Genomic DNA, 24,879 nt, shown 5'->3' on the forward strand with positions numbered 1-24,879 from the left:
CAGTTTTGCCACCACTGTACCTCCTATGCTTAGAATAGTGCCTGACATATAAGTGGGTACTTAATAATATTTGCTGAATAAAGAATTGAATTAATTAATTAATTATCAGGAAGAGGGAGGGCTTAGAAGACAATGTATGACCCAAATTGTTATAATTATAACAATAATAAAATAAAAATTCATTTAAAAAATAAAAATAGTTGATGCTTATTGAGCACTCAAGTGTGCCAAGTACAGAGCTACATGTTTTAAAAGCAATGTCTCATTTTCTTTTTCTTCACAACAGCCCACTGATAATAACAATAATAGCAGAGATTTATTGAGCATTTATCATCGGGCAGAACTGTGTTAATTGCTTTACACACATTACCTTATTTAATCCTCATGACAACAAATAGTTACCTATCTCAAAGGATTGTCCTGAAGATTAAATGAATTATCACATATAAAGCCTGCACACAGTAATCACTTGTTATAGGTTAAAGGTCATGGTCACCATCATTATTATCGCCACCATTATCATCTCCTCCTCCTCCTCCTCTTCATTATTATCCTCATTTCACAGGTGAGGAGTTTAAAGCTCAGAGAGGTTAGGTAACTTAAGACAGCTAGGAAGAGAATCAGCTGAGATTGGAATCTAAATTGTCTGTCTTCAGAGTCCCACTCTTCCCACCATTTTTATACCACTTATTACAAAAGGCTTCCAATGCAGTGAAATAGTTTGGAACCCCACCTTGCATCATTCTCTAAGATAACTTGACCTACAGAGTTCATTAGGATCATTATTAAATTTTATAAAAATCAGACCTCCCTTGATCTCCAATAGGATTTCAATAAGTTTATCTGTGGGTCAGGGCTCCTCAGGTTTTTCAAATGTCCATAAACAAAGGATCCTTTAGAAACATTCTATCTGTTCTATACAAGAATAGTTTCAATAATTTTGGAAGCCTTTCTAAAACTTCAGAGCTAAGTCTAATGCTGGTTCACTATCTTATTTAAAAATATATTCAAAAGGACATTTCCATTTCCTCAGACAGTGCCTTTTAAGAATTCTAGCATTCTCTCTCTGATATGTGTAGACTCTCCTGGCACTGAAATGAATGTGACAGACACTGACCTATTTGGACATGCGGCCATTTGAAATTTTCAGTTAGAAGCAGATCGGTTTTGTTGGTGGGGGTTTGAGGTTTGAATCAAAATTCATTCATACATTAGCACATTTCCATATGCTGCACTGATAACTGAAGAGGAAAGAAAGCTCTAGATTTAATCTAATGCCAAGCAAATGGCAGTCATTGTCACTCTACATTATGCTTCTGTTCTGCGGTTATTACCTTAAAAAATTGAAAACTACAATTTCTCTCATTGATGCTGTAAATGTTTATGACAAATAAAACACTCAGACAAATTAAAATATTTCGAATGGAACCAGATATAGAGAACAATAAAATCAGGAAACTTAACAATGTTCTTTGTTTTGTTTCTAAGTCTTTTGAAAACTTCTCTTGCTTTGTGTTTGTTTATTTATTTTAAATATCACAGGTCTGACAGATCTGCAGTGAATCCCTAAAGCAAAAGAGCTGGCAAGATCTTTACATATAATAATCTTATTTAATCCTCATAAACACCCTGTGAAATAGATAATATCCCCATTTTGCAGATTTGAGGCTCAGAGAAGGAAAGTATTGCATAGACTAAGGATTGGCGGGCTTTATATCCACTGCGCCCTCCTTCTAATCTAGTGCACATCATATACCACAGAGGCAGGAAAGTAGAACACAACCTTTCCCCGACTCCCTTGCAGCTAGCATGGTAGATGTGATTTAAACTTTGCTGTAGCGATGCCCTTGTAAGACATTTGGAAAGGGGAAATGAGGCTAGAGCTGTGCCTCTGTGGTTTCTGTATTTTCTACTGGTAAGCAGATGGTGGAGGTTTGCTGTGGCAGCATTTGGGCTTCCACTTGCTAGCTTTGAAGGCATTGAGAGGCAGCATGCAGGGCATTCATCATTTGTAGGTGCAGATTTAGCAGGAAAGCCATGTTTCTGGAGCCAGTAATGGCAGTGAAGGCAGCTTCCTGAAGCATAGATGGCAGCTGAGATGGTGTCTTCCTGGAGCCAATGGTTTTGTGGTGGCCTCTTGAGTCCCTCTTTTCTTGATTGCCGCAGAATAGTAACTACCCTGGCAGGCCAGTTCTGCATTGTGGTATTGAGCATATCTCCTGGATGCTTGGACAGAACCTGTTACTCTGACTCTTCCAATTTCTGCATTAATTCCTTTCTGCTTGAAATGTTGGTTTCTGTTTCATTTCACCGAACTCTAACTGATAAATATTAAGTAACTTGCTTATTCAGCCAAGAAGTATACAGCCTAGATTCAACATGTGCTTGTCAGACCCCAAAGCCTGAGCTCACTTTGATGGAAAGTTACAGAGTGAAATTGCTTTGCATCTGCTGAGCACAGATATCCAAGAGATGGGGGTGGGTGGGGGACAAAGTTGGCTGAGCAGCTCTCACAAGATCAGCTAGGCATGGGGCACCGGTTCTTTCACATGCGCTCTACCCTACTCTGTGCTCTACCCTACTCTGTGCTCCTCTGGTTATCCTCACAGCCCCTTCCCCTTTCTCCATTCACTATGCTAAGACAATTTTCATTTGTTTTCTTGAGAGAACATGTAAAGTGCACAAAGGAGCCTATTATTTATTGGCTGACCAAAGCCTGAACTTCCAAATCCCAAAGACTAGACAAAATTTCAAGTTGGGAGGCAGCAGACAATTAAAGAGTAACCCAATAGAGCTAAGCCATGTTGGGCACTTAAGAAGGGTCCTCCATCCCTGGCATATCCCTCTGCCCAGACTGAATTCTAGGATGGGTGGGCCAAGATGCAATAGAAACTCCACATTATTTGGGATCCTAGAACAGAGGGATTCCTATGCCCTTTCCTGGGTAGAGCTGGGGAGGCTCTCAGGGTTCCCTGCATCCAGCATGGAGTAGAGCAGATGGAATGGCTGTGTGGTTTCTCTGGGCAGCCAGGTGTTCCAGTGCAAGGCTGGAGCAACATCAGGGACCCATACATCTGAGCAGAATGAAGCAGACAGACGGGGCCAGGAGTGTGCTCAGGTGCCACGGAGACCTTTCCCACTGGTGTCTGAAGACCAGATAGGACAACACCCCAACAGATGCCAGCCTGTGTCGGCAGCTGTGGGGACCAGAGCCCTACCCAGTACCCAATCTCTCCACAACATTATATTAATCCTGGTATTAATACTTAAACAAAACCCCAGAAAGAGTGTTGCAGTGGTGAGTGGAATCATGCTGAATTGAACAAAACAAAGTTTCCACCAGGGCTTGAGACTGAATTAAGTTCAATTATATAAAATAAGGTTGCATTTCTTGCACATACGGGCTGTGGGTTGAGTGTTGTGCTCACTCACTACACAAGCTTCCAGTTAATCTGTCTGTGGACCCTCAAGAGTATTTGCTTGAGAACAGGGTCAGAAAACTACAGCCAGCCCACTGCCTGTTTTTTATTTTCCTGACTATTTTTGTAAGTAAAGGAAAGGAAAGTTATTTTGCAAGTAAAGCCCATCTGGTGTGTGGCTGCATTTGCACTATACAGTTGCAGAGTTGAGCAGTTGCAACAGAGGCTGCTATGGTGCAAAGCCTAAACTATTTACACTCTGGCTCTTTACAGAGAAAAAAGTGCCAACCTCTGGTGTAGAACATGGGCCCTGCCTGGCTCCATTTCGTCCCCTCCCTTGCATGCTTGTCCTTTTGCTGACACCATGGAGGTGAAGTCTCAAATCAAAATCAATAAAAAAACTCTGGCTTTCTCTGCTCTTAAAAATGTATTTATGACTAAATCCAGCTTCTTCTTCCTAAATTTCCCCAAAGATCAGTTCTGTTTTGACTACTTTCTCTGTCTCCCTGTCTCCTGTGATCCTGCACTTCTGGTGCAGATAGCCTCATATCTCTGACTGCTTCTATTCTGTATCCCTTATGGGCTTCTCCTCCCCTGCCTGCCTTTAAGGTTGGGTTGTCCTTGGCCCACTGGCCTCACTCTACTCACTCTGCCATGCACCAGAATTCTTCTCAGGAGGACCTAGTTTCACTAAATAGTTCACTTCTAAGGAGGTGAGCCATCCAAGGTTACTGACCTTACGGGTTTATTCCTTTGGCTTAGATAATACCAATACCTTAGTACCTAAATGGAGCACTTGATTTTCTTCTTTTAGCCAGTGAGTTAGTCAATATTAGCCTTGAGCAAATAACTCAAGAGTAGAATGATCACTTAGCAGGCAATAAAAGGCATTGTGGCCTAGTGGTCAATCATACAGACACTGGAGTTAGATTTATGAACTGTAGTTTTGAAGCTCCATCCCCTTATAAACTGGGAAGCCTTGGGTAAGTTGATTAACTTCTTGTGCTTCAGTTTCCTCTTCTATAAAATGGGCATAAGGCGCTCAACATTGCTAATCATCAGGGAAATATAAATCGACACTACAATGAACATCACTTTACTCCATTTAGAATGGCTACTATCAAAAAAAAAAACAAAAGAAAGCAAATGTTGGGAAGGATATAGAGAAAAGGGAACCCTTACATACTGCTGGTGGGATTGTAAATTAGCACAGCCATTATGAAAAACAGTGTAAATTTTCCTCAAAAAATTAAAAATAGAACTACAGAATGATACAGCAAGCTCACTACTGGTTATATAGCCAAAAGAAATGAAATAAGTATATCAAAGAGATATCTGCACTCTTATGTTTATGGCTGCACTATTTACAATAACCAAGATATGGAATCAACCTACATGTTCATCGTGGATGAATGGATAAAGAAAATGTGGTATATATGCATAGTGAAATACTATTTGGCCATAACAAAAAATGAAATTCTGCCATTTGTGACAACATGGAAGAACCTGAAGGGCACTATGTTAAGTGAAATAAGCCAAGCACAGGAAGATAAATACTACATGATCTCACTCATGTGGAATCTGAAAAGTTGTTCTCATAAAAGTAGAGGGTAAAATAGAGGTTAGGAGAGGATAAGGGGAAGGGGAAGGTGGGGACAGGGAGAAACTGGTCAATCGGTACAAAATTACACTTAGATAGGAGAAGTAAGTTCTGATGTTCCACTGCAGAGTAGGATGACTAGAGTTAACAATAATGTATTGTACATTTCAAAATAGCTAGAGTTTTTGAATATTCTAATCATAAAGAAATGATAAGTGTTTAAAGTAATAAGTATGCTAATCATCCTGATTCGATCATTATACAATGTACACATGTATCAAAACATGTTGTACACCATAAACATGTACAGTTATTACGTGTCAATCTTAAATTTAGAAAAACAAAAGGCCAAGTGAAGTGGCTCACACATGTAAGCCCAGCAGTTTTGGAGGCTCAGGCAGAAGGATCGCTTGAGGCCAGGAGTTCGAGACCAGCCTGGGTAAGATAGCGAGACCCTGTCTCTACAAATTTTTTTTTTTTAAGGCACATGCCTATAGTATCAGCTACTTAAGAGGCTGAAGCAAGAGGATGACTTGGGCCCAGGAGTTCAAGGCTACAGTAAGCTATGATTGTGCCACTGAACTCCAGCCTGGGCCACTAAGTGAGACCCTGTGTCAAAAAAATAAATAAAAATAAAATAAAATGGGCATAAGGTATGAGAATTGTTTACTACTGAAGTATAGTAAATATATCACGTCAGCTATTGGCACTGGCCTCTCTAAATCTGAGCTTCTTTTTGAAATGATATGCTTATTCCTCATCTATAAAGCAGTCCCAATAATACCTACTTTCCCCAGTTTCTGTGAAGACCTGAGAGAATGTGGAACGCCTGCCATAAGAATTAGCTTGTCATTGGTATTAGGTCTGGTGCAGGGTAAACAGCTGGCAAGGAAGTGACTAAGGGCAGAGAGTGGGAACCGAATTGTTCTAGGAACCAAATTTCAGATGGGAACTGTTCCCTGGTGGGAACATACACAGTAAGAAGTTGCCAGTGACCTTTAACTGACCTAGAGCTTATTACCATCTAATTAGCATAACATGGGTGGAACCTTGTGAAGAATTCTGGAGAAGACTCATGGGTAGAAAGGGAAACTTACTCAACCAACCTGCTAGGTAACCTGTCATGTGATCTGTTATATAACCCCAACATGTCAATCACCCCAAAAGGCCGGGAAACGGCAACCAATCCTGCAGGGAAAAGGCAGGACAAACTAGTGAGCAGATGAAAGACAGGGTGTCCATTATCTGTGGAAGGTATTTTCGCTTTGTGTCATTTTGTGTAGCTTCACTTTCACTTCATATAGGTTCTTTCTCTTTCTTATAATAAACTGTGGGGGATTTGCTCTGTGTCTGTGATCACTCTGTCATTGGCTTGACGCGGTACCATTATTCATTCTTGACACTGGGAACCAGGGGACCAGGGAACATCCAGACAGACCTAACAATTGGCACTGAAATTTGTAGGTTCAAAAGTATTTCTATTGAGATTTTTGTTTTGAGTCAGATTTTCAGAATGAACTATGCGTGTTCTTTTCTGTTTCTCTTTCTCCAAGCAGGAAGCATGACTTACGTGAGACTTTGTGTCTTTCCAGTCCTGGTTTCTAGTCTACATTTTTATCTGTTGAATTGTTCCTCTGATGACCTCATGCAGAGCAGCATTCCCCCATTCCCTGCTCCCAGCCTGCAGGTTTCACAATCACGAAGCACAACCAAGCTGCTTGGCCAGGTAAGTGTCCTCAGGTGCCTTTTAGATGTTATTTACGGCAGCATGAAGGGCTTGCTAAATCACAGATTCTTGGGCCTCATTCTCAGAAATTCTGATTCAGTAGGTCTGGGGTAAAACCCCCAAATTTATATTTCCCAAAAATTCTTAAGTGACACTGATACTGCTGGTCCAAGCACTACGGTTTGAGTAGCACTGGTCTACACAAAGTAAAGTGCCTTCTGGTAATTTAAATCAATGTCAAGTGTGTCTTGCCAAACATCTGATAATGGGCTGGACATTAGCATTGATCAATACAAGCAGAAAATAGTCACATTGCCACTACATTCTATGTAAATAGATTCTAGGACCATAACAATAATAACAGGCATTTATTAGGTTTTGACTCCATGTCACACTTTTTTCTAGGTCCTTTACACACATTAAATTGAATTTTACATTCTTATTTTATGACAGTCTTTAAAAACTAATAATAGCATTCTCTGAATTATCTTTAAGACCATGTTATACTGACATTCGGACTAATTGCCCTCATTTTTTGTTTGTGCCCATGATCTCATTAACAGCAAGAAGAATGATTTATTTGTCAAGAGCTATGAGAAAATAGCAAAGGTAAACTTAATATGCATAAGATGTAGCCAGTTCAGGGATGGCCAGATGGAGCACTGGGGGAACCAAGCTTTGGATGAATCAATTGTTTGGACAGAAAAAGCAGTGGAGAATTGAAGCCTCACATGACATGTGGTCTGGGCACTCCAAACTTGAAAGAACCTGAGCTTTAGTAACATTTTGAGCAACAAAATCACATAATCTAATATACCTTATTATTTTATTTGTTTGTAGTTTTTTAATTTTGTAAATTTGTTTTTGTTCTTTTGTTATATAAAAATAGCACAAGCAATTTGATGAAAGCTATTTAGGTCAACATTATAGGCACTCAAGAAATAGCTTCCTTCAAGAAAGCTTTATGTATAGCTCAAGTCTGGGAAACTCCATATTATAATAGTACTTGTAACTGAATAATCTCTCTCAGTGGTTCTCAACTGGGGTGATTTTGCACCCCAGGTGACATTTAGCAATGTCTGCAGACGTTTTTGGATGTCACCACTAGGCAATTCAGGCATCTGGTGGGTAGAAGCCAGGAATGCCACTAAACAATCCACCATACTTGCAAAGCATTGCCCACAACAAAAAATTATTCAGCCTAAAATGTCAATAGTGTCAAGGTTTAGAAACCCTGGTCTACGTTTCTCTTTCATCAACTCATAGTAATAAAAGGGGTTACATAAATTATAGATATTTTTCAATTTATGAAATTTACAAACTTGGTCAGAAGACAAGACACATGGGCCTGAGATAATTAGAATATTATGAAAGATGGTACTACAGATTCAGAGGATTTAAGGAAGGACCTCAAGCCAACTTATTCAATTTCCCATAGAACACAGAAATTTCCTGTATGAGGACTCAAGTCTGTTCATCTATCTTCTTTCTGAATTCCTGTAATAATGAAGAGTTCATTATCACCTGAGGCAGGAAGCCAATCTCTTTGTTGGAACAATTTGTGTTAACGTCAGAAAATTAGTTCTCAAATTAAGTCCCCAAATATGCCATTCTATAAGCTTCATCTTTTGGTCCTAATATTGCCTTCCAGAGTAGAAGCCCCAGTCGCTTTTTGACTACAGCTACCACAAAGTTAGTTCTCCTTTTCTGTAGGTTGGCAGTCGGTCCCTCAGACCTACTTTTATTTTTATTTATTTAAATCCAACTATAAGTCTTGTCATTTTGAAATTATTTTGTTTTTCTAGCAAATTAATAATTCCTTTTCGCCTTATTCCAACCCCCTGCTTGCTTGTTTTCTTAATCTGTAACACAAGCAGATCTCCATCTCCATAACTCTGCTGGCTCAAAAAAACTGTCACTTGATATGGGGGTTCAAGGGTAGTATTTACTTTTTATTATTTTGAATTGGGAAGAATTAAGTATTGTAAAAATTTTGAATGTGCTTTTACAAAGTAGAGTTTTATACATATTGGCTAAGTACCAGCAATGAACATGGGTTTTCATTATGTCATTCAAAAGACATTTATTCCATATTTACTATGTACCAGGCACTGTCCTAGGTGCAATGGTTAGTAATAGAGGTGGAGGAGACATAATCTATGCCTTCAACAAATTTATAAGTTCATTTACTTATACAAACTTGACTCTCCAAAAATAGGTTAAGGACATTTCAAAGGCCGTAAATGAGATCTTTAAAAATTTCTTTATAGATCTGTTTTAGTTTTTAAAGTTAGTGCATAAATGCTTCCTTATTTTAAAAAATTCTAACAATTCTCACACCCAGTTTTTAAGAATTGACAAAAGTATGGTTTTACACAATCTGATCATTTGAACTTTCAAAGGTTTGAGTGTCCTTGAGTCATTTTTATGTGACTAGGTCCTCTGTTTATTTTTGTAGCAATCATTGGCATCTGGGAACCCCAATTTGGCACATTATCCAACAGATTCTGCTCTAGAGACAGTTCTTATTCAGCTTTTGAAGCCAGCAGAGTGCCTAATGCATGGTACGTGTTCTAGAAATATTTGTTAAATGAATAAAGGCAGCAACGATAAATAGATGAACCTATTAGTCCACTATGTACTTTCCTCTGAAGTTTTACAAACTTACCATCTGTGCCCACGTTGGAAGAGTAATCACATAGGACTTTACATGGAGTCATTTTAATATATCATGTGTTATGTTTTATCCATTCTAAATGGATTACAATTTTTTATGATTCCCATATAGCATCTATCATAGATCTATGAATCTGCTAAATAACATATTTATTGAATATAAGCTATTATTACTTCCTTCTTTCTTTCTGTGTATTTTCTTCCTCTACCTCCTTCTCAATTAACTAAAGTGCATGAAAATATGTTTTAAAATATTAATTAAATAAAGTCTTGCTCTTCTTGATCTTCATTTTCAAAGAGATTAGTTCAACAGTTTCTTTTTTCTTTAAAACAAAAACAATAAAAATAAGCAAAACCCACAACTAACTGAACTTCATAATAAATTCCTTTTGACTATGTGTGAAATTGTGAATAGGAAAAAGGTTACTCATATCTTAGCTAAATACTCTAACGGGCTTTTCTTAGAAATCTATGATGGCCCAACAAAAGTGAGGAGGTAGGAACCCAGGAGGAAAAAATGGGAAGTTACCTGTGAAAAGGGAAAAATCTAGTTCAAGGGATTTCAACAACCAATATAGTGAAACCTTAACAAGGAGGAAAGTGCCAAAGACTTACCTTTGCATCCCTCACAGGTGAGTGCATTATAATGGTATCCAGACGCTCTGTCTCCGCAAACGACACACAGCTCATCCCCTTTGATTCTCCCTGCTGCCGTGCCCATTCGGGGCTTCTTTGCTACAGGTATCTCTGCTACCTCAGTCTCTCCCTGGTAGAGAGTTTCAGCGGGCATTCGCCTGAGTTCATATATTCCCGGAGAGTACCACTCTTCAGGCTGCTGGGGGTAGAAGCCCAGGTTGGAATAATAGGATGAGGAGGAAACCTGTGGTTGAACTTGGGGAAACTGAACATTGTGGTATTGTGAGTACGGCTCCACTTCTAGATTCTGTCCCAGAGGACCTGCCACTTGTTCTGTTAGTACACCTGGGGAAAAGTGACAACAAAACTAGAATTAACACTATCATTCTAGAAATTAGAGAGGCAGTTTAGCATTATGGTTAGGAGTGTGGGCTCTAAGAAAAGATTGAAATATTTCACTACATAAAAATTAACATTTTAACAGCATATATAGTTATAGAATTAAATGACAAATTGCATGCTCAGAAAAATATCTGTAGCATAAAACACAGACCAAAAACTCATATTATTAATGTGTCAAGAGCTCTTGCAAGTCAATAAGAAAACATTCAATAACCCATGGGAAAAAAGATAAAGTTCATGAATGGAAAGTTTTTAGAAATATAAACACAGGTGTTTTACAAACATAAAAAAATGCACTCACCCTTGTCAATAATTAAATTCAAATTTAAATTACAATATAGCAGTTTTCATCCTCAAAAATGCAAAAGCTTCAAAAGTTTGATAATATACACTTTTGGGAAAACAAACATTTTTGGAAGGCAATTTGTCAATATCTTACAGCATTTAACACTCAAATACCCTTTAACCCAGCATAAATTTTCCACTGCTAGAAAATTTGGAGATATGGTTGAACATGTATGGACAAGTGTTTTTGCAAAAATATTCATTTGCAGGAACTTTGTAAGAACTATAAATTGGAAACATTTCAATATCCACCTATAAGAGTCTGTTTAAGAAAAATTGTTATATCCATACACTAAAATATTTAGTAGATGTGAAACAATGATTTAGATCTCTGTGTGCTAATGTGTAAATGTTTCTACTATATGGTGCTATTTTTAAAAAGTAAACTGTAGAACAATGTGTATATTAAAAACATTATATGTGTGTATGTTTGTATGCAAGGCAAATTTCTGCATGATACAAAAGAAACTAGATGGTGGTTACTGTGGGAGGTGATGTTATTGCATTATTTTCTGGGGTAGGAGATTGCACAATCTTTTTACTGTTTGTAATTTTTGCCACGTGTATGTGTTATTTTAATCATTATAAAACAAAAGAGGAGCTTAAAAAAAAAAAAAGAATGCAGCACCCGGAATCTGTCCACCTGGGTTCAAATCCCTGGTCTGTAACTATATGTGTTTAGCTGGCAATTTACTTAACATCTTTAAGTCACAATATTCTCATCATAAAACAGAGAATATACCTACCTCATTGGGTTGACGTAAGCATTACATATCAAGCACTTTGCTAAATGTTTAGCACACAGAAAGTACTTGATAAATTATAGCTGAGATTAAAATAGGAATAATAATTATTCTTCTCACTATCATTATTATTAAATAAGCCCCTTATCTATAAAACCTCTAGGTACTAGAAAACTATCAGGTTATGACAATGTTTCTATTTCCTGGAATCAGAAACTATGGCTCTTTAGAAACAGAAATTTTTAAATTATGCAAAACACTAAAAAGACATAAATAAGAAATAGGAGAGTATACCAATAAGTCTGATTCTTCAAAGCATTGTCAGACAACCCTAGATCAAAATTCCAACTCCATCTCTTATGAACAGTGCGACTTAGAGCAAATCACTCAAATCGTTGATGAACTTCAGTTTTTATAGCAGCAAGCTTGAGATGAAAATATCTACATCAAGGATTGTTCTGAGGATTGAATGAGATAATATGGATTCATAACTCCTCATGTGAAACTCTTGGGGTCATACAAGTTTCAGAATTAAGAATTTTCTGGATTTTAGACTAGGATACAGTGCTATTTATATTATATAACACTCCCAGCACAGTCTGGGACAGAACCCAGAATCAAACACAGCAATATTTTCCACAGTGAAATGTATGAATATTCACACTAAGTGGAATAAATAAAGAGCATAATCAGCTTCACATCCATTCAGTCAGGTTCTGCCATCAAGTGAATTTGTGCCAAACTTTTAGAAAAACATTTGGTTTTCAGCACTTTTGGAATGTGGAATTGGCAATTAGGGATTGGGGACCTATGCAGGTAAACATGTAAAATGAATGCTCACTACAGTGTTCAAAAGAGTTGATATTATTATTATTATTATTATTATTGTTACTATTTTGGGCAGAAAACCTTTATAGTTCTTCCTAGTGCCAGGCACCTTCTCATTTATTTCTGACAAAATCTTATGAGGTAGGTAACATTATTATCCCCCACTTACGAATGAGTACCCTGAGGCACAGAGAACTTAAATAACTGTACTCTCAACCTACCTAAGTAGCTGGGATTTGAACTTTGAGAGTCTGACCTGAAACCCCAGGCACTTAATCACTACCCTCTGGGATAATTTCAGATAAGTGATGCCTCAAAATCATGATAGTCAAAGCCTTGCTCTTCCTTCTCAGTCTGAACTTGAGTTTCTTACTCCCTTCAAGACCTTTGCTTGCACATAACCTATAACTAGGCCTGCAAGGCTCTGCAGAACCCTACCCTTGCTTTCTTTTCCAGCCATTTCCCATGTTCCAACTTCTCGGTTCCTTGAATCTGCCTCACTCCTTCCAGCCTTGGGACTTTTCCCACGAGCTGATTGCTGAGCCTGGAACCTTCCTCAACACAGCCATTCCCTCCTAGAGCTTCATCTCACCAATGTTCACTTATCTCTAAATTTCCCTTTAAGTATTGCTTCTCTCAGGAAGTCTTCCCAAGAGATGAGGTCTCTAAGTCCCTCCAAGTCATGGTTCTGAATCTAGGTATATGGCATTTAAAAATCATACCTTACCTACCCTACCTGAACCTTCTTTTGCTCACCTGCAAAGAGAAGACTCTATACTACATGATCTTCTAGGTCTTCTTTACGTCTTAATCTTCATAAGTGCATGACTAATAGTTTATGAACATTAGGATTCAGGGTTTTTCTAAAACGGCAAAAAGGAGTACATACATATTATGTGTTATTGAAAAGAATCCTTTCTGCTTGACCCAGGAAATGATTGACAGAGCACACAGTACACAATATCTGTACAAAAACCAATTTCCTGTCTTTCATGCCGACTTATTCATATAAAACTGGCATTAAATCAGTATATATAATGGGCATAAAATTTTGGAAATGTTGCTTTGTCTTATGACTATAAAATGGAAGAGTAAAAATATGGAATTATTACAGAAAAAATAAAAGAAATGATAAAATATAAGCAAAATCTTGATTGATTTTATCACCAAATATGACTAAAATTTTTAGAGTGAACAGGATTGAAAATAACTAAAAAGTATTAAAAGCATTAGTTTCATTTACGCCTGGATTTTACCCTCCCCCTCGAGCCTAGTTTCTCTCTGTCACCGGTCTAGTGAGGTTATGCAACTTTCCCAAGTCAAACGACCAATAGAATCTGGATCCTATAGAATCCAAGAATGAAATAATACAGAGATTCACAGTTTTTTTTTTCTCCTCACATGACAATTCTAAGATCTCTGAGCATTTTTAAAACAAAACAATTACTTTCATAATCAAAAAACACAATGGAGTCCCAATTCAAGTCAGGTAACAATATCAATGTCATATCAATCTCTAGAATCATCTAGATTAAAATGGAAAGCTTTCACAGAAATAGATATTATGCTAACACAATAAAATACAGTAAAAATATGAGAACAGTACAAAATAATATTAAATAACACTCCTGTTCTTGAAGCACTTCTGCTTCTAGTATTTCATAGTGTGCCCACCAAATCTCCACCAAGTAGAAAGGTGACTATCAGGCAACTTACAACCAAAGAACCGGCACAGCCAACATATTCCAAATGGTTGGACTAGAACAACTTCCACCATTAACTGACTATGAGATCTTAAACAACGCATAACTTTTTCTGTTTCCATTTCTTTTATAAAATGGGACTATTAACACCCAGCCTTGCTATCTCATAAGGTAGTTGTGAGTATAACATATAGTTGTTGAGAAAAAGTTTCGGTGAGTTGAATGTCATTAAAAGACATGTTTTTTCCCAAACAACTTAGCCTTTCTCTTGTTCGTGTGTGTGTGTGTGTGTGTGTGTGTGTGTGTTTGGGGGGATGGTGGTGGGATACATGTCAAGGGCTAGGATACAAACAAGTAAATAAGTAAATAAATACAAATACAAAATTCTCTGATACAGAATAAGATGTGAAGGGGTAAGTAGTTCAACTTTAGAGTCTGCTTTCTGAAAAGGTAAATTTATTTCTATTTTAACACAGTTTAAAAGGAAAAATCTATATTAAAATTTGGATTTTATGAACTCTTTTTTGGAATCAGTCTGTCAAGGAGTAAAGAATATGAATTCCTTTATGACAGGAAATTCTCCATGAGAGCTTAGGGAAGAGCTCTTAAATGGGAACTCATGGATGGGCTCCAGGGCAGAGAGAATAACTAAAAAGAAAGCAAAATTCGTTTGGATAAAGGTTCTCTAGCTTTCAATAGATTCTCTAAAGGAGTGCCATCCCAGGGAAGGTTCTAGAAGTGATAGAAGGTTCTAAAGGTGATAGAAGAGTTCTATACCTACCCGTGTGGTGGCCACTAACCGCATGTTGATACTGAACCCTTGAGATGTGGCTAATGATCCTGAGGAACTGAATTTTTAATTTTATTTAATTCTAAATAATTAATATTTAATGTTAAATAGCCCTATGTGGCTAGTGACTGCCATATTAGACAGTGCTGCTCTAAGGAGTTTGTGACAGGAACCACTGTGCCCCCAAATGCGAGAATCAGGTTGATGCAACAGTGATGGCACTTTCCAAGATCTCACTGTTAGTTTCCGACGCTCCTGAGAATGGGTCCAGGTCACCTCCAGTCTTTCATCCCTGGCACGATGCCAACCATAGTAAGTGTTTAATGATTATTCGTTGAATTAAAGTGAATGAAAAAATTACCTTTTCTGCCTTCCTTTATTTCCTAATCCATAGTTTCTTGACTAGATGGCCCAGTTTCATTTGTGAAGTTTTTTGCTGTGCCTGGCACCAGGCCTTTGTGCCTCTCCCTGCCTGGTCAGCTGATCACCCCCTCTGTGAGGCCTGCCCCAGTTCCCCCAGGTGCAATTAGTCTCTCCTACCTTCTGTCCACGCCCTCTACTATAGCACTTATCGGAAGCATGTACAATCATTTTTATTTGTTTATAGGCTTGTCTCCCATGCTATACTTGAGGTGGTAGGAGATTCTAGTTAAAAGCGCCCCACTGAGTAGACAAATCTGGATTCAGTTCACCCACCACTGGCTAGGTTTATGAACTTGGGAAAGACATTGAACTTCTTCAAGTTTCTGTTCCTTCCTTTACAAAGCTGGAATAATGTAATACCAATGTGAGAGGTTAGGATAACGATGAACTAAGACAAAGAATGTAAACTGCATAGTACCTGACACAATTTAACCATTCAATACATTTTTGTTATTTTTGTGGTTAGTCTGTGAACTCTGTGAGGGAAAACATTAGATTATATTCCCTTTTTTTTCACTTCTGGGACCTAACACAATGCCTGATACACAGTAAATGTTTGTTAAATTGAAGTGAATGGTAAATTTTCTCCTCAGCCTTCCAACTAATTTCCATTTCTAAATACAGTGTCAGTCACTTTTACACATCACCTTCAAACAAAATGGTATGTTGCCAAGTCTATGATCAAAAAATATGTTCACAGTTGTCATTATTTCAAAAATGATTAGAATTAGAATTTCTTTTTGCTGAAAATTTGAAAGGCAAGTTTCTGCTTTGAGAAAAATATTAAAGTAGTATTTATATTATACTGTGTTTTAATTATAATCTGTGCTTTATTTCAGAGAAAATAAATAGCCTAAGCCTAAAGCTCAGCTCTTTACTTATCTGATTTGTCATAGAAACTGTTGGGAGAAACTTGCTGTGAAATTAGTTCATTAAATTTGTGTTTCTCAACCTCTTTTTATCATTTTTTTTACCACAACTCATAGTCTGAAATACATTTTATATCATGACCTCTGTATACACTTATCTATATGTAACTCAAACAAAATTCTCATGAAATAACATCCTTACTTTTTGAGGAGCACTCTGATACTTCTATTCCAGTTTTTAATACTGGTCACATGCCACTAAATATGTTTCATAATCCACTGGGATCTGAGACTTGCCATTTTTAAAACACTGCATTAAATGTACATTAAAATGTTTTTTTTCAAGTGTTCATTGGGATCAATGTTAGAACTGTTTGACTTGAAGGAATGGTGCTAATTCGACATGATATCCCATGACAGATTTTAGGGGAAACATACTTAGATTTAATCCCAGGAAGATAATCTTTTTATAACCCTGTAAAACTCACTCCATCTCAACCTCCCACTCCAGTCTTCTGGGTCTGACTGAGCCATGTTTGACAGGGATCTGTTGCTATAATGTCCAACAAAAATTCCCCAGATTTCCTCGGTCCAGTTGCAAAAGCTCCGTGACCAGACAGGTCCAAGAGCATCTGTGACCAGTGTCCTACCTTTAGCAGCCTTCGCATTCATCATTCCTGTGAGAAATCCTGGTGGTGTGTAGCTGTGGTGAGGACTAATTTGAACTGAATTTTCTAATCCCTGAAACTGCATTACCATTCTTAGCTTATTCACAGCAACTGAAAATGAGACTAGGTGAGGAGTAAAAGAGGCCAGAGGTTATGTGGTTTACTGATTAACTTCATTACAGAGCAGAATATTTGTAAATGTTTATGAGAAAAGTGCTCAATGCCAAATTGCCTAGTAAGCTGGAAACCAGTCGCTTAGATAAACATTTTCTTGGAGCACGTTTTCAGCTTGAGAACTTTTAGAGGGTAGATTTCTGCTCAGTGCCTCTGAGAATGGATTTGGAGGTCAAGTACCATGCTCTAGGTCTTGACATTCGTTCTTATCAAAAGGCTGCAGAATGATATAATTTTGTAACACCAGGAAGCAGTAAAGCATGATGCTTAACAGTGTGAGGTCTGCAGGCAACTGACCTGGGTTTGTATCCAGTGTTATAGGTTGAACTGTGTTCTCCCACTACCGAATTAATACAGAAATTCCTCAACTTATGATGGGGTTACATCCCAATAAACCCATCACAAGTTGAAAACATCATAAATCCATCTTAAGTTGAAAATATCATAAACTGAAAATGCATTTAATGAATTTAACCAAACATCATACCTTAGCCTAGCCTACCTTAAACATGCTCATAACACTTACATTACTCTACAGTTAGGCAAAATCATCTAACACAAAGCCTATTTTATAATAAAGTATTGACTATCATGCAATTTATTGAATACTGTGCTGAAAGCATGTCTTTTTTTGCATGATCAAAATCTAAAAATCGTACATCAAGCCACCGTAAGTCAAGCCATCATAAGTTGAGAATGTACCTATGCTGAAGTCCTCAAACCTGGTACCTCAGAATGTGACCTTACTTGGAGACAGGGTCATCACAGAGGTGATCAAATGAAAATGAGTATTAGGGTGGGCCACAATGCAATATGACTCACGTCCTTATAAAAATGGGAAATTGGGACACAGAGACAGACATGCCCAGAAGGAAGTTGCTGTGAGGAGACGCAGGGAAAAGATGACCATCCATAAGCCAAGGAGAGAGGCCTGGAACGGGTCCTTCCCTCCCAGCCCTCAGGAGGAACCAATCCTGCTGACACCTTGATTTCGGACTTCTAACCTCCAAAACTGCGAGATAATTTTGGTTGTTTAAGTCACCTACTCTGTGGTACTGTGTTACAGCAGCCTTCACAAACTAACACTTCCAGGCTTTCTTGGCACTTACTAGCTCTGTGAACCATGGACAAATTTCTGAACCATTTCCTGCCTTGATTTCCTCATTTGTAAAATGAGGCTGGTAATTATACCACTTCATAGAGTTATATGTGAATTCAATAAAATAATATGTATGAAATGCTTAGCACAATGGGTAGCCATCTGTCATCATCATATCGATGTTATGATTATTCAGCTTTGGACTCACGTTGTAGCTCAGGTTGTTTATTGAATAGGAATAATTCCATTTTTTTTTATATTGCAGCATAACTTCAGTACATCAAGCTTACGTCTGTTGGCTGTTTTTTAGAAAGCAGAGCTTTAGAAAGGGATTCAGTGGGTCCAGGTTGAGCCCAGGCATAAAGCAGCCAGACGCACCGTGTAACCTTAGGCGAGTCTCAGCTTCCATGGGCCCCATTTGTCTACATTAACAGATGGTAAAACATAGATAATGATTCCCGCCCTACTTCCCTCATAGGCCTGTTGTGAAGATAAAAGGAGATAATAAATCTGGAAGCAGTTTTAAAAGGCAAAGGTGATCTATATAAATGTAGTGCTCATTGCTAAGACATTTTGATAGCCTGTCCTAGTTTACAAAGTGGTTCCATATACATTATCTCGTTGGATCCCCCCTTTCACCCTTTAAGAAAAGTATTATTTCTGATGCCCACTATCTTCAATCCTGTTTTGCAGATGAGGAACAGCAAGTCAGTGAAGTTAAGTGATTTGTCTACCCAGCTAGTAAGGGATGAAGCTGGGACTTTAACCCATGTCATCTGACTCAGAATCTCTCCCTGTCCTGATCGGCAAGAAAGAGGAAACGAGTGGTGGTCCGTGGGTGTATTTCAGTTTACTTCTGACCTCAGTGTGCATCTGATCTCACTCCTCTCCTCACAATCCCTCCTTGCCTTGAGAGGATCGTAGGCGGAAGAGCTACCTAAAGGATATGAACCAAGACAAATGATTTCTGAATTTTCTATTTCAAGAATTCTCTGCTGAGTTTTTCACTGGCCAAAATAAACGAACCTGTCTGTTGCCCTCAGAAACATCTATACTAAATGAGAAGTGAGAAGGACAATTTAGCTGATCCAGGAAACCCCTGTTGCTGAGTGAAATTCACACGGACCACAGAATGTTCTCCTAGTGAGACTGATTGGATCCCTTCGCTTCTCTCTCAGAGATGATCAACTGCGTCGTGTTATTTTTTTTTTAAATACATTTTTCCCTTGAAGATGTGTGCTGTCTGAAACAGTAGCCACTAGCCAAATATGGCTATTTAAATTAAATTAGAGTCAGTTCCTCACTTACTCTACTCACATTTTAATTTTCAACAACCACATGCAGATAGTGGCTACTGTATTGGACAAAGTAGATCCAGAACATTCCTTCATCACAAAACGTTCTGTTGGACAGCACTGCCATCGATGGTACTTGGGAGCAATATGAATGATATGCCAGTCATGGAGCATGGAGCATCAGCCACGAAGGCATGAAAAAAGGGAAGTCCCAGAGCGAATGTTGGCAATGCTTTTCTGAGAACTACCTTTGGGAAGAGATGAGAGCAATAGACTTTAAGTAATATAAGCTCATTGAAAAGACTTTCTCAACTGACAAAGTAAATAGGAGTATTCTTTCTACCGTGGAGGCTCAAACATTCAATTTTGATTCCTTGTCCTGATTATATTTTGGTTGCCTACTTACTAGTTATGGAAGCTTAAGCAGATTTAACATCATTAAATATCCATTATCTCACCATAAAAAGGGAATAGTAATAGTACCTACCTTATAAGAGTGTTGTGAGAGTTAACATTAATGGCAAATAGAGTATTTATGATGTGCCAGGCATTCTTCTTAGCACTTTGTTAAACAAGCAAGTAACTTGCATGAAGTTAAGGAATTTGCCTAAGACCGCAGACTAGTAAATGGCAGAGACGGGATTGAACCCTGGAACTCCGCTAACAGATCTAAAATGGACTTAACGTGATGTCTGACACATAGAAATCACTCAAGATAAGGTAGCTGTTATCATCACAATTCTTTTTATCGCTGTAGATTTATAAATTTGCAATCTGATTTTACAGTCAGTCTTTCTCAGCTTGGAGCCCCTGTTTCTTAGCCTGCAAGGTTGACAGCTAAGCCCTAGACTGCAATGGAATCACCTGCCTGCTGGCTACCTTGTCTATAATTACCTGACTTATTACATGCCCCTTCCAACCTATGCATGCCCTATCTAAAAGAAGCAGTAATCAATTTTGTAATAAGGAAAGGCTCATTCAATATTTCTTTCCTTCTCCCATTTCTTTACTATACTATACTTTACTATACTATACTATACTTTACTATACTAACAAGGGTACCAGATCTTAGATTCCTTGGGAGAGCAAAACCCAATGTCACATTGGCCGGGCTTGGTGGCTCACGCCTGTAATCCTAGCAATCTGGGAGGCCGAGGTGGGAGGATCGCTCAAGGTCAGGAGTTTGAGACCAGCCTGAGCAAGAGCGAGACCCTGTCTCTACTAAAAATAGAAAGAAATTACATGGACAGCTAAAAATATACATGGAAAAAATTAGCTGGGCATGGTGGCACATGCCTGTAGTCCTAGCTACTTGGGAGGCTGAGGCAGAAGGATCACTTGAGCCTAGGAGTTTGAGGTTGCTGTGAGCTCAGGCTGATGCCACGGCACTCTAGCCCAGGTAACAGAGTGAGACTCTGTCTCAAAAAAAAAAAAAAAAAAAAACCAATGTCACAATGAATTAATAAAAACCCTAGAGATTGCTTAAAGCTGTGGATAAGGAACAGCAGTGATAAAATATTTCAAGTATGCAAAAACAGAGCTTCATTTTGCCTGAAACAATGGTAATTTTGGAAACTTTCAGCTTTAATTCACCCAACAAGTCAGATCTACGTTCACTCGAGTTGAACTCAGTGAGATGGAAAAATACCTGAAATCAAATGTCAGAAATACTCTACAAAACTGTACCTCAAGACCGTTAATTGTATTTCTAAACATCTGACTGATTCTGCAACATCTGGAATAGTCTTTTAATTTAAGCATTAAATTAATAGGCAAGAACCAGATTGCAAAATGAGTATCTTCTGATAAAAATAAAGCATGCCCAGAGAAAATGGGCGTAAACAGCTAGGTGGAGCATAAAGCAAGGAGAAATAGCCAAAGGAAATGAAATGTAAGTGTAGAGCATTGCATGGGATCTGTCCCCTGTCATTTGCAGGGCCTCATTCAGAGTGGGGCTTTGGAAAGGCTGCTAGAAACAATAATAAAATAATATAAAACATGGATTCCAAAGCTTCTGTTAGCAAAGCTCTAATGTCAAGATGAGATAGAACATCTGTTCGCTTCCTTAGGGCACCCAGAAATTTATTTACATATTGTTAGTTCTTGTTGGCTCTTTGAAAATTCTTTGCACTCCACAATGCTAAAATAAACAGTACTTCCTTCTTTTAATGAGTGGAGTGGTGTTTATCATTTCAACAATTTAAAATGTAACAGCTAAGCCTCCAACTCTGGATTGATGATAACATTTGATGATGCCAGGCAGCTTACGGAGCACTTTCCCACACAGCCGATTCATTCCTCCCAACAAATTGGGAAGTGTGTCATTACTATCCCCATTTACAGGGGAGAAAACTGAAGTGCAGAGAGTCTCGCCTGCCTCTGAGACTTCATTTCTTTCTGTTTCCTTCCTTATTTCCACTCCCAGTGCCACCGCTCTCAGCGAACCGGGACTCGCTGCACTGGGAACCGTGTGCGTGGGAGCAGAAGTGACGCTTATTCTGTCCTATTATTAGAATGTTTTGTCTCTTAGTCTCTAAACTTGTGCGATTTTTGAGTTTTTAAGCCACAATTTGCTAAAATTAAACATAGACTTTCATTAATATACCACCTCCTACTCTATTCACTCTGTCAAACGGTGGAAAGCTGCGGACTTTGTCATCATTACTTTTAATTACGCACTAATTGCGTAAAACCTCGCCTCCCTTGTTCATCAGAGACGGCTTTCTTAATCCATTAAATTAATCTTTGACCAAGTGTCCTGGCTTGCAGGATCTCCCAAAGGAAAGGCGACTTATCTCTGTGAGGCCACTGTGGCCTTCCATCCCTGTCCTTTATGTGGATTCAGGTACCCTGGGGCTAGGTTCCCATCTGGATTTTTCAGGGTGTCTGGCAACAGAATAAATTAAAGGAGCTCAGGGAGGTGACTGCAGCCCCATCTCTCTAATTCCACGCTGCCCAAGCTTCTTTCCTTCTTTCTGTGGTGACAGTGTCACATCCCTTCCACCCAGCTTGCGCGGCAGCTGTGGCAGCTCATCCCGTGCGAGCTCAGACTCACCTCAGGCTGACAGCCACCCTTTCAAGAGCTCCTGCACAGCCTTTGCTGTCTGCCCGAACCTCTCCAGTAGCACAGGAGACGGCTTGGCATGAGCCCAGGGACAGTGCACAAGTGCAGGGGAGTTCACATCCCCAGGGGCCACCCTCAACCAACGGGAGCCAGAAGCCTATTAATACATGCTCCAGTCCCTGCTCCCTCAGCTGACAGTTCTCATGCTATTCCTAGCGGCACTGAGCTCACCTCCCCCATGGCAGTGATCTGGATAACTCACCTCATTTGAGTGTCCCTCCCTCCGTGTCTCATCCTCCCACTCCCTCGCTTCTGCCCGTCACCTCTCACATGAACTGCCCGCACACAACCCCTGCTTCAGGCTCTGCTTTTTGGAGCAAGCATTTATGTGGGTGGGGAGGCCTCCCCTTCCCCTTCAGCAAAGCCTTTGGAGAGTGAGGCGTCCACAGTCATCTCCAGCAGAAGCCGCTGGTATCACTGAAAAAGTCATTAGTGTCCCCAGCTCCCGTTAGCGAATGCTTATCAGTGTTTGTCTTTGACACAGGTCACCTTCCAAATGTCTCAAAGATACGATTTTATTATGGCCTTTATGATAACCTTCAGTGAGGGGGACTGTGCTCAGGGCCACCTTAAAGGACTTGTCAAGCCGTGTACCAGGTGAGTACCACTGAGTCACCACTTCCTGACAGACAACTGCAGCACTTTGCGGACTCATGTTGAAACTAGATGGGGTCCTAAAACTCCCAGCCTAATAATCTCCTTTTGCAATCAAACCTGAGTGAGTTGTTTTCAAGACCACACAGCTGGCGAATGGGAAAGCAGAGGCTAGAGCCAGTTCTAGTCTTTCTCCTCCTGCCCTAAAGCAAAATGAGAAGACGAGGCCCTTCCTAGTCCCTTCCAGACTTTGGGCCTTTGCTCTCGTGCTGCCTTCCTCGGGAGTGAACAGTCCCCCTGGCTTCTTGTCCTTCAGGCTCAGCTCAACCATCCGCTGCTCAGAGGCCCAGCCGTCCAGTCACTAGGACATCACTCTGTTTTCTTGTTTTCCTGGCACTTGTTGCTACCCGATAATATTTTGTGTATTGATTTATTGATCTGTATTGTGCATCCACCCTCCGCTAGGATCTTGCCTGTCTCATTCTCTGCTTTATTCCAAGGTGTTGCTCAACGCCTGAATAGAAGAAACCCAGCTATCTGTCCGCTCCACCATAAACCTCACTTGCCCCTATTGTAACGACCTGATTGTGTTTCTGAGTACACAGTTAGGCCGTTGGGAAAGAGTCCAGCTCTCTGGCTGGCTGAACCCATGGATTAACCCTTCTGGATCCCTGGCATAGCTTAAGATACAGGAGCCATGAGTTAGGCTGTGAGCTGCTCTTCCAGGTGTCCCAGTCTGTTCCCTGGCGTGCTCCACCCTAAGCACAGGGAGGGGCCGTAGAGCCCATCTGTGTCATCAGGACACACCAGAGGATGGAGAGGAGGAATAAAGGAATCCGAATTCTCTTCATCCTCCGCTTTGGCATACCTTTAGCCCAGGTATGCTGAGTGGAGTGGGACCGGGGCCCTGGAGGAAAGAGATTTGAAAAGAATGCCCGGACCTGGCTCTACCACTTAGTGAGGAAATGGAAAAGGAGTCTTCACGGCCCCCCGTGATTCAGATTAGCTCACCAGAAGGGGGAACAGACGAAGATGGAGGAATCTGCTCCAGCCAGGAATAGCAGATGTGCGATGCAGCTCATGCATCTTGTGCTATATATTCTCAGAAACCTTAAATGCAGTGTTAGGAAACTGGGTAAGAAGAATGTGGCCCAGCAAAGGAGAGATGAGGGAACCACAGTGCAGCAAGCAGGAGTCGCGGTGCTTCCTTAGCAATCATTTTCAGATGTTTCTGACCTGACTGCCCCTGCACGACTTTTTCTCTATTTACTGACACCTTTTTCACCTCGTGGCTGCCGAGGTCAACCTGCAGCCTGTGTGCTTGCTTAAAGCTGGGCTGCTTTGTAAGAGAAACCCTACAATTTCCTCTCTGCGTACACACTGAAGCTGAATAGATTGGTCGAATAATGATGACACCAGAGTACAGACTGGGAGATCTCAACATGCAATTGTAAAATTTTAGAGCAGGAAATGGCAGTTTTCGTTTGAAAAAATAATCTTAAGTGGAATTTTCCTTCATCTATCATGGGTACCAACAGTCCTAATTATTCTGTGAGTTCTGATTGGTAAAGCAAAAATTAAGAAGATGGCTATAAATCGGTTTTTCTAAGGAGAGATAGAAGGGCAGGCCAGAAGCAAGGGGTCAGAAGGGCAGGCCAGAAGCAAGGGGTCAAATGGCCAGACAAGGCGGCAGGGCCTCCCGCTGCTCTTGACTGAATCCACAGGGTGAAGAAAAGTCAACTGGAAGAAATAAGATGCAGTGAGA

The 24,879-nt window shown here is 39.5% G+C and overlaps 1 protein-coding gene across 4 annotated transcripts in view; it reads right to left on the minus strand.

The window, feature by feature from the left end:
• NR1H4 (nuclear receptor subfamily 1 group H member 4) overlaps window positions 1–24,879 on the minus strand; it is a 70,299-nt gene that overhangs the window by 28,479 nt on the left and 16,941 nt on the right. For 2 of the 4 annotated variants that reach the window (XM_045553140.1, XM_045553139.1), the window contains exons 1-2: window positions 16,811–16,947; window positions 10,037–10,402 (exon numbers count right to left, since the gene is read on the minus strand). In XM_045553140.1, coding sequence (XP_045409096.1) covers window positions 10,037–10,402; window positions 16,811–16,919 — 475 coding nt within the window. In that variant the 5' untranslated portion in view covers window positions 16,920–16,947. Of the gene's footprint in view, window positions 1–10,036; window positions 10,403–16,810; window positions 16,948–24,879 lie in introns of those variants that run through there. The other 2 variants (XM_045553142.1, XM_045553141.1) reach the window with 1 other exon arrangement.

This window comes from Lemur catta, chromosome 6 (assembly GCF_020740605.2).
Source record: "Lemur catta isolate mLemCat1 chromosome 6, mLemCat1.pri, whole genome shotgun sequence".
NCBI classification, from domain to species: Eukaryota; Metazoa; Chordata; class Mammalia; order Primates; family Lemuridae; genus Lemur; species Lemur catta.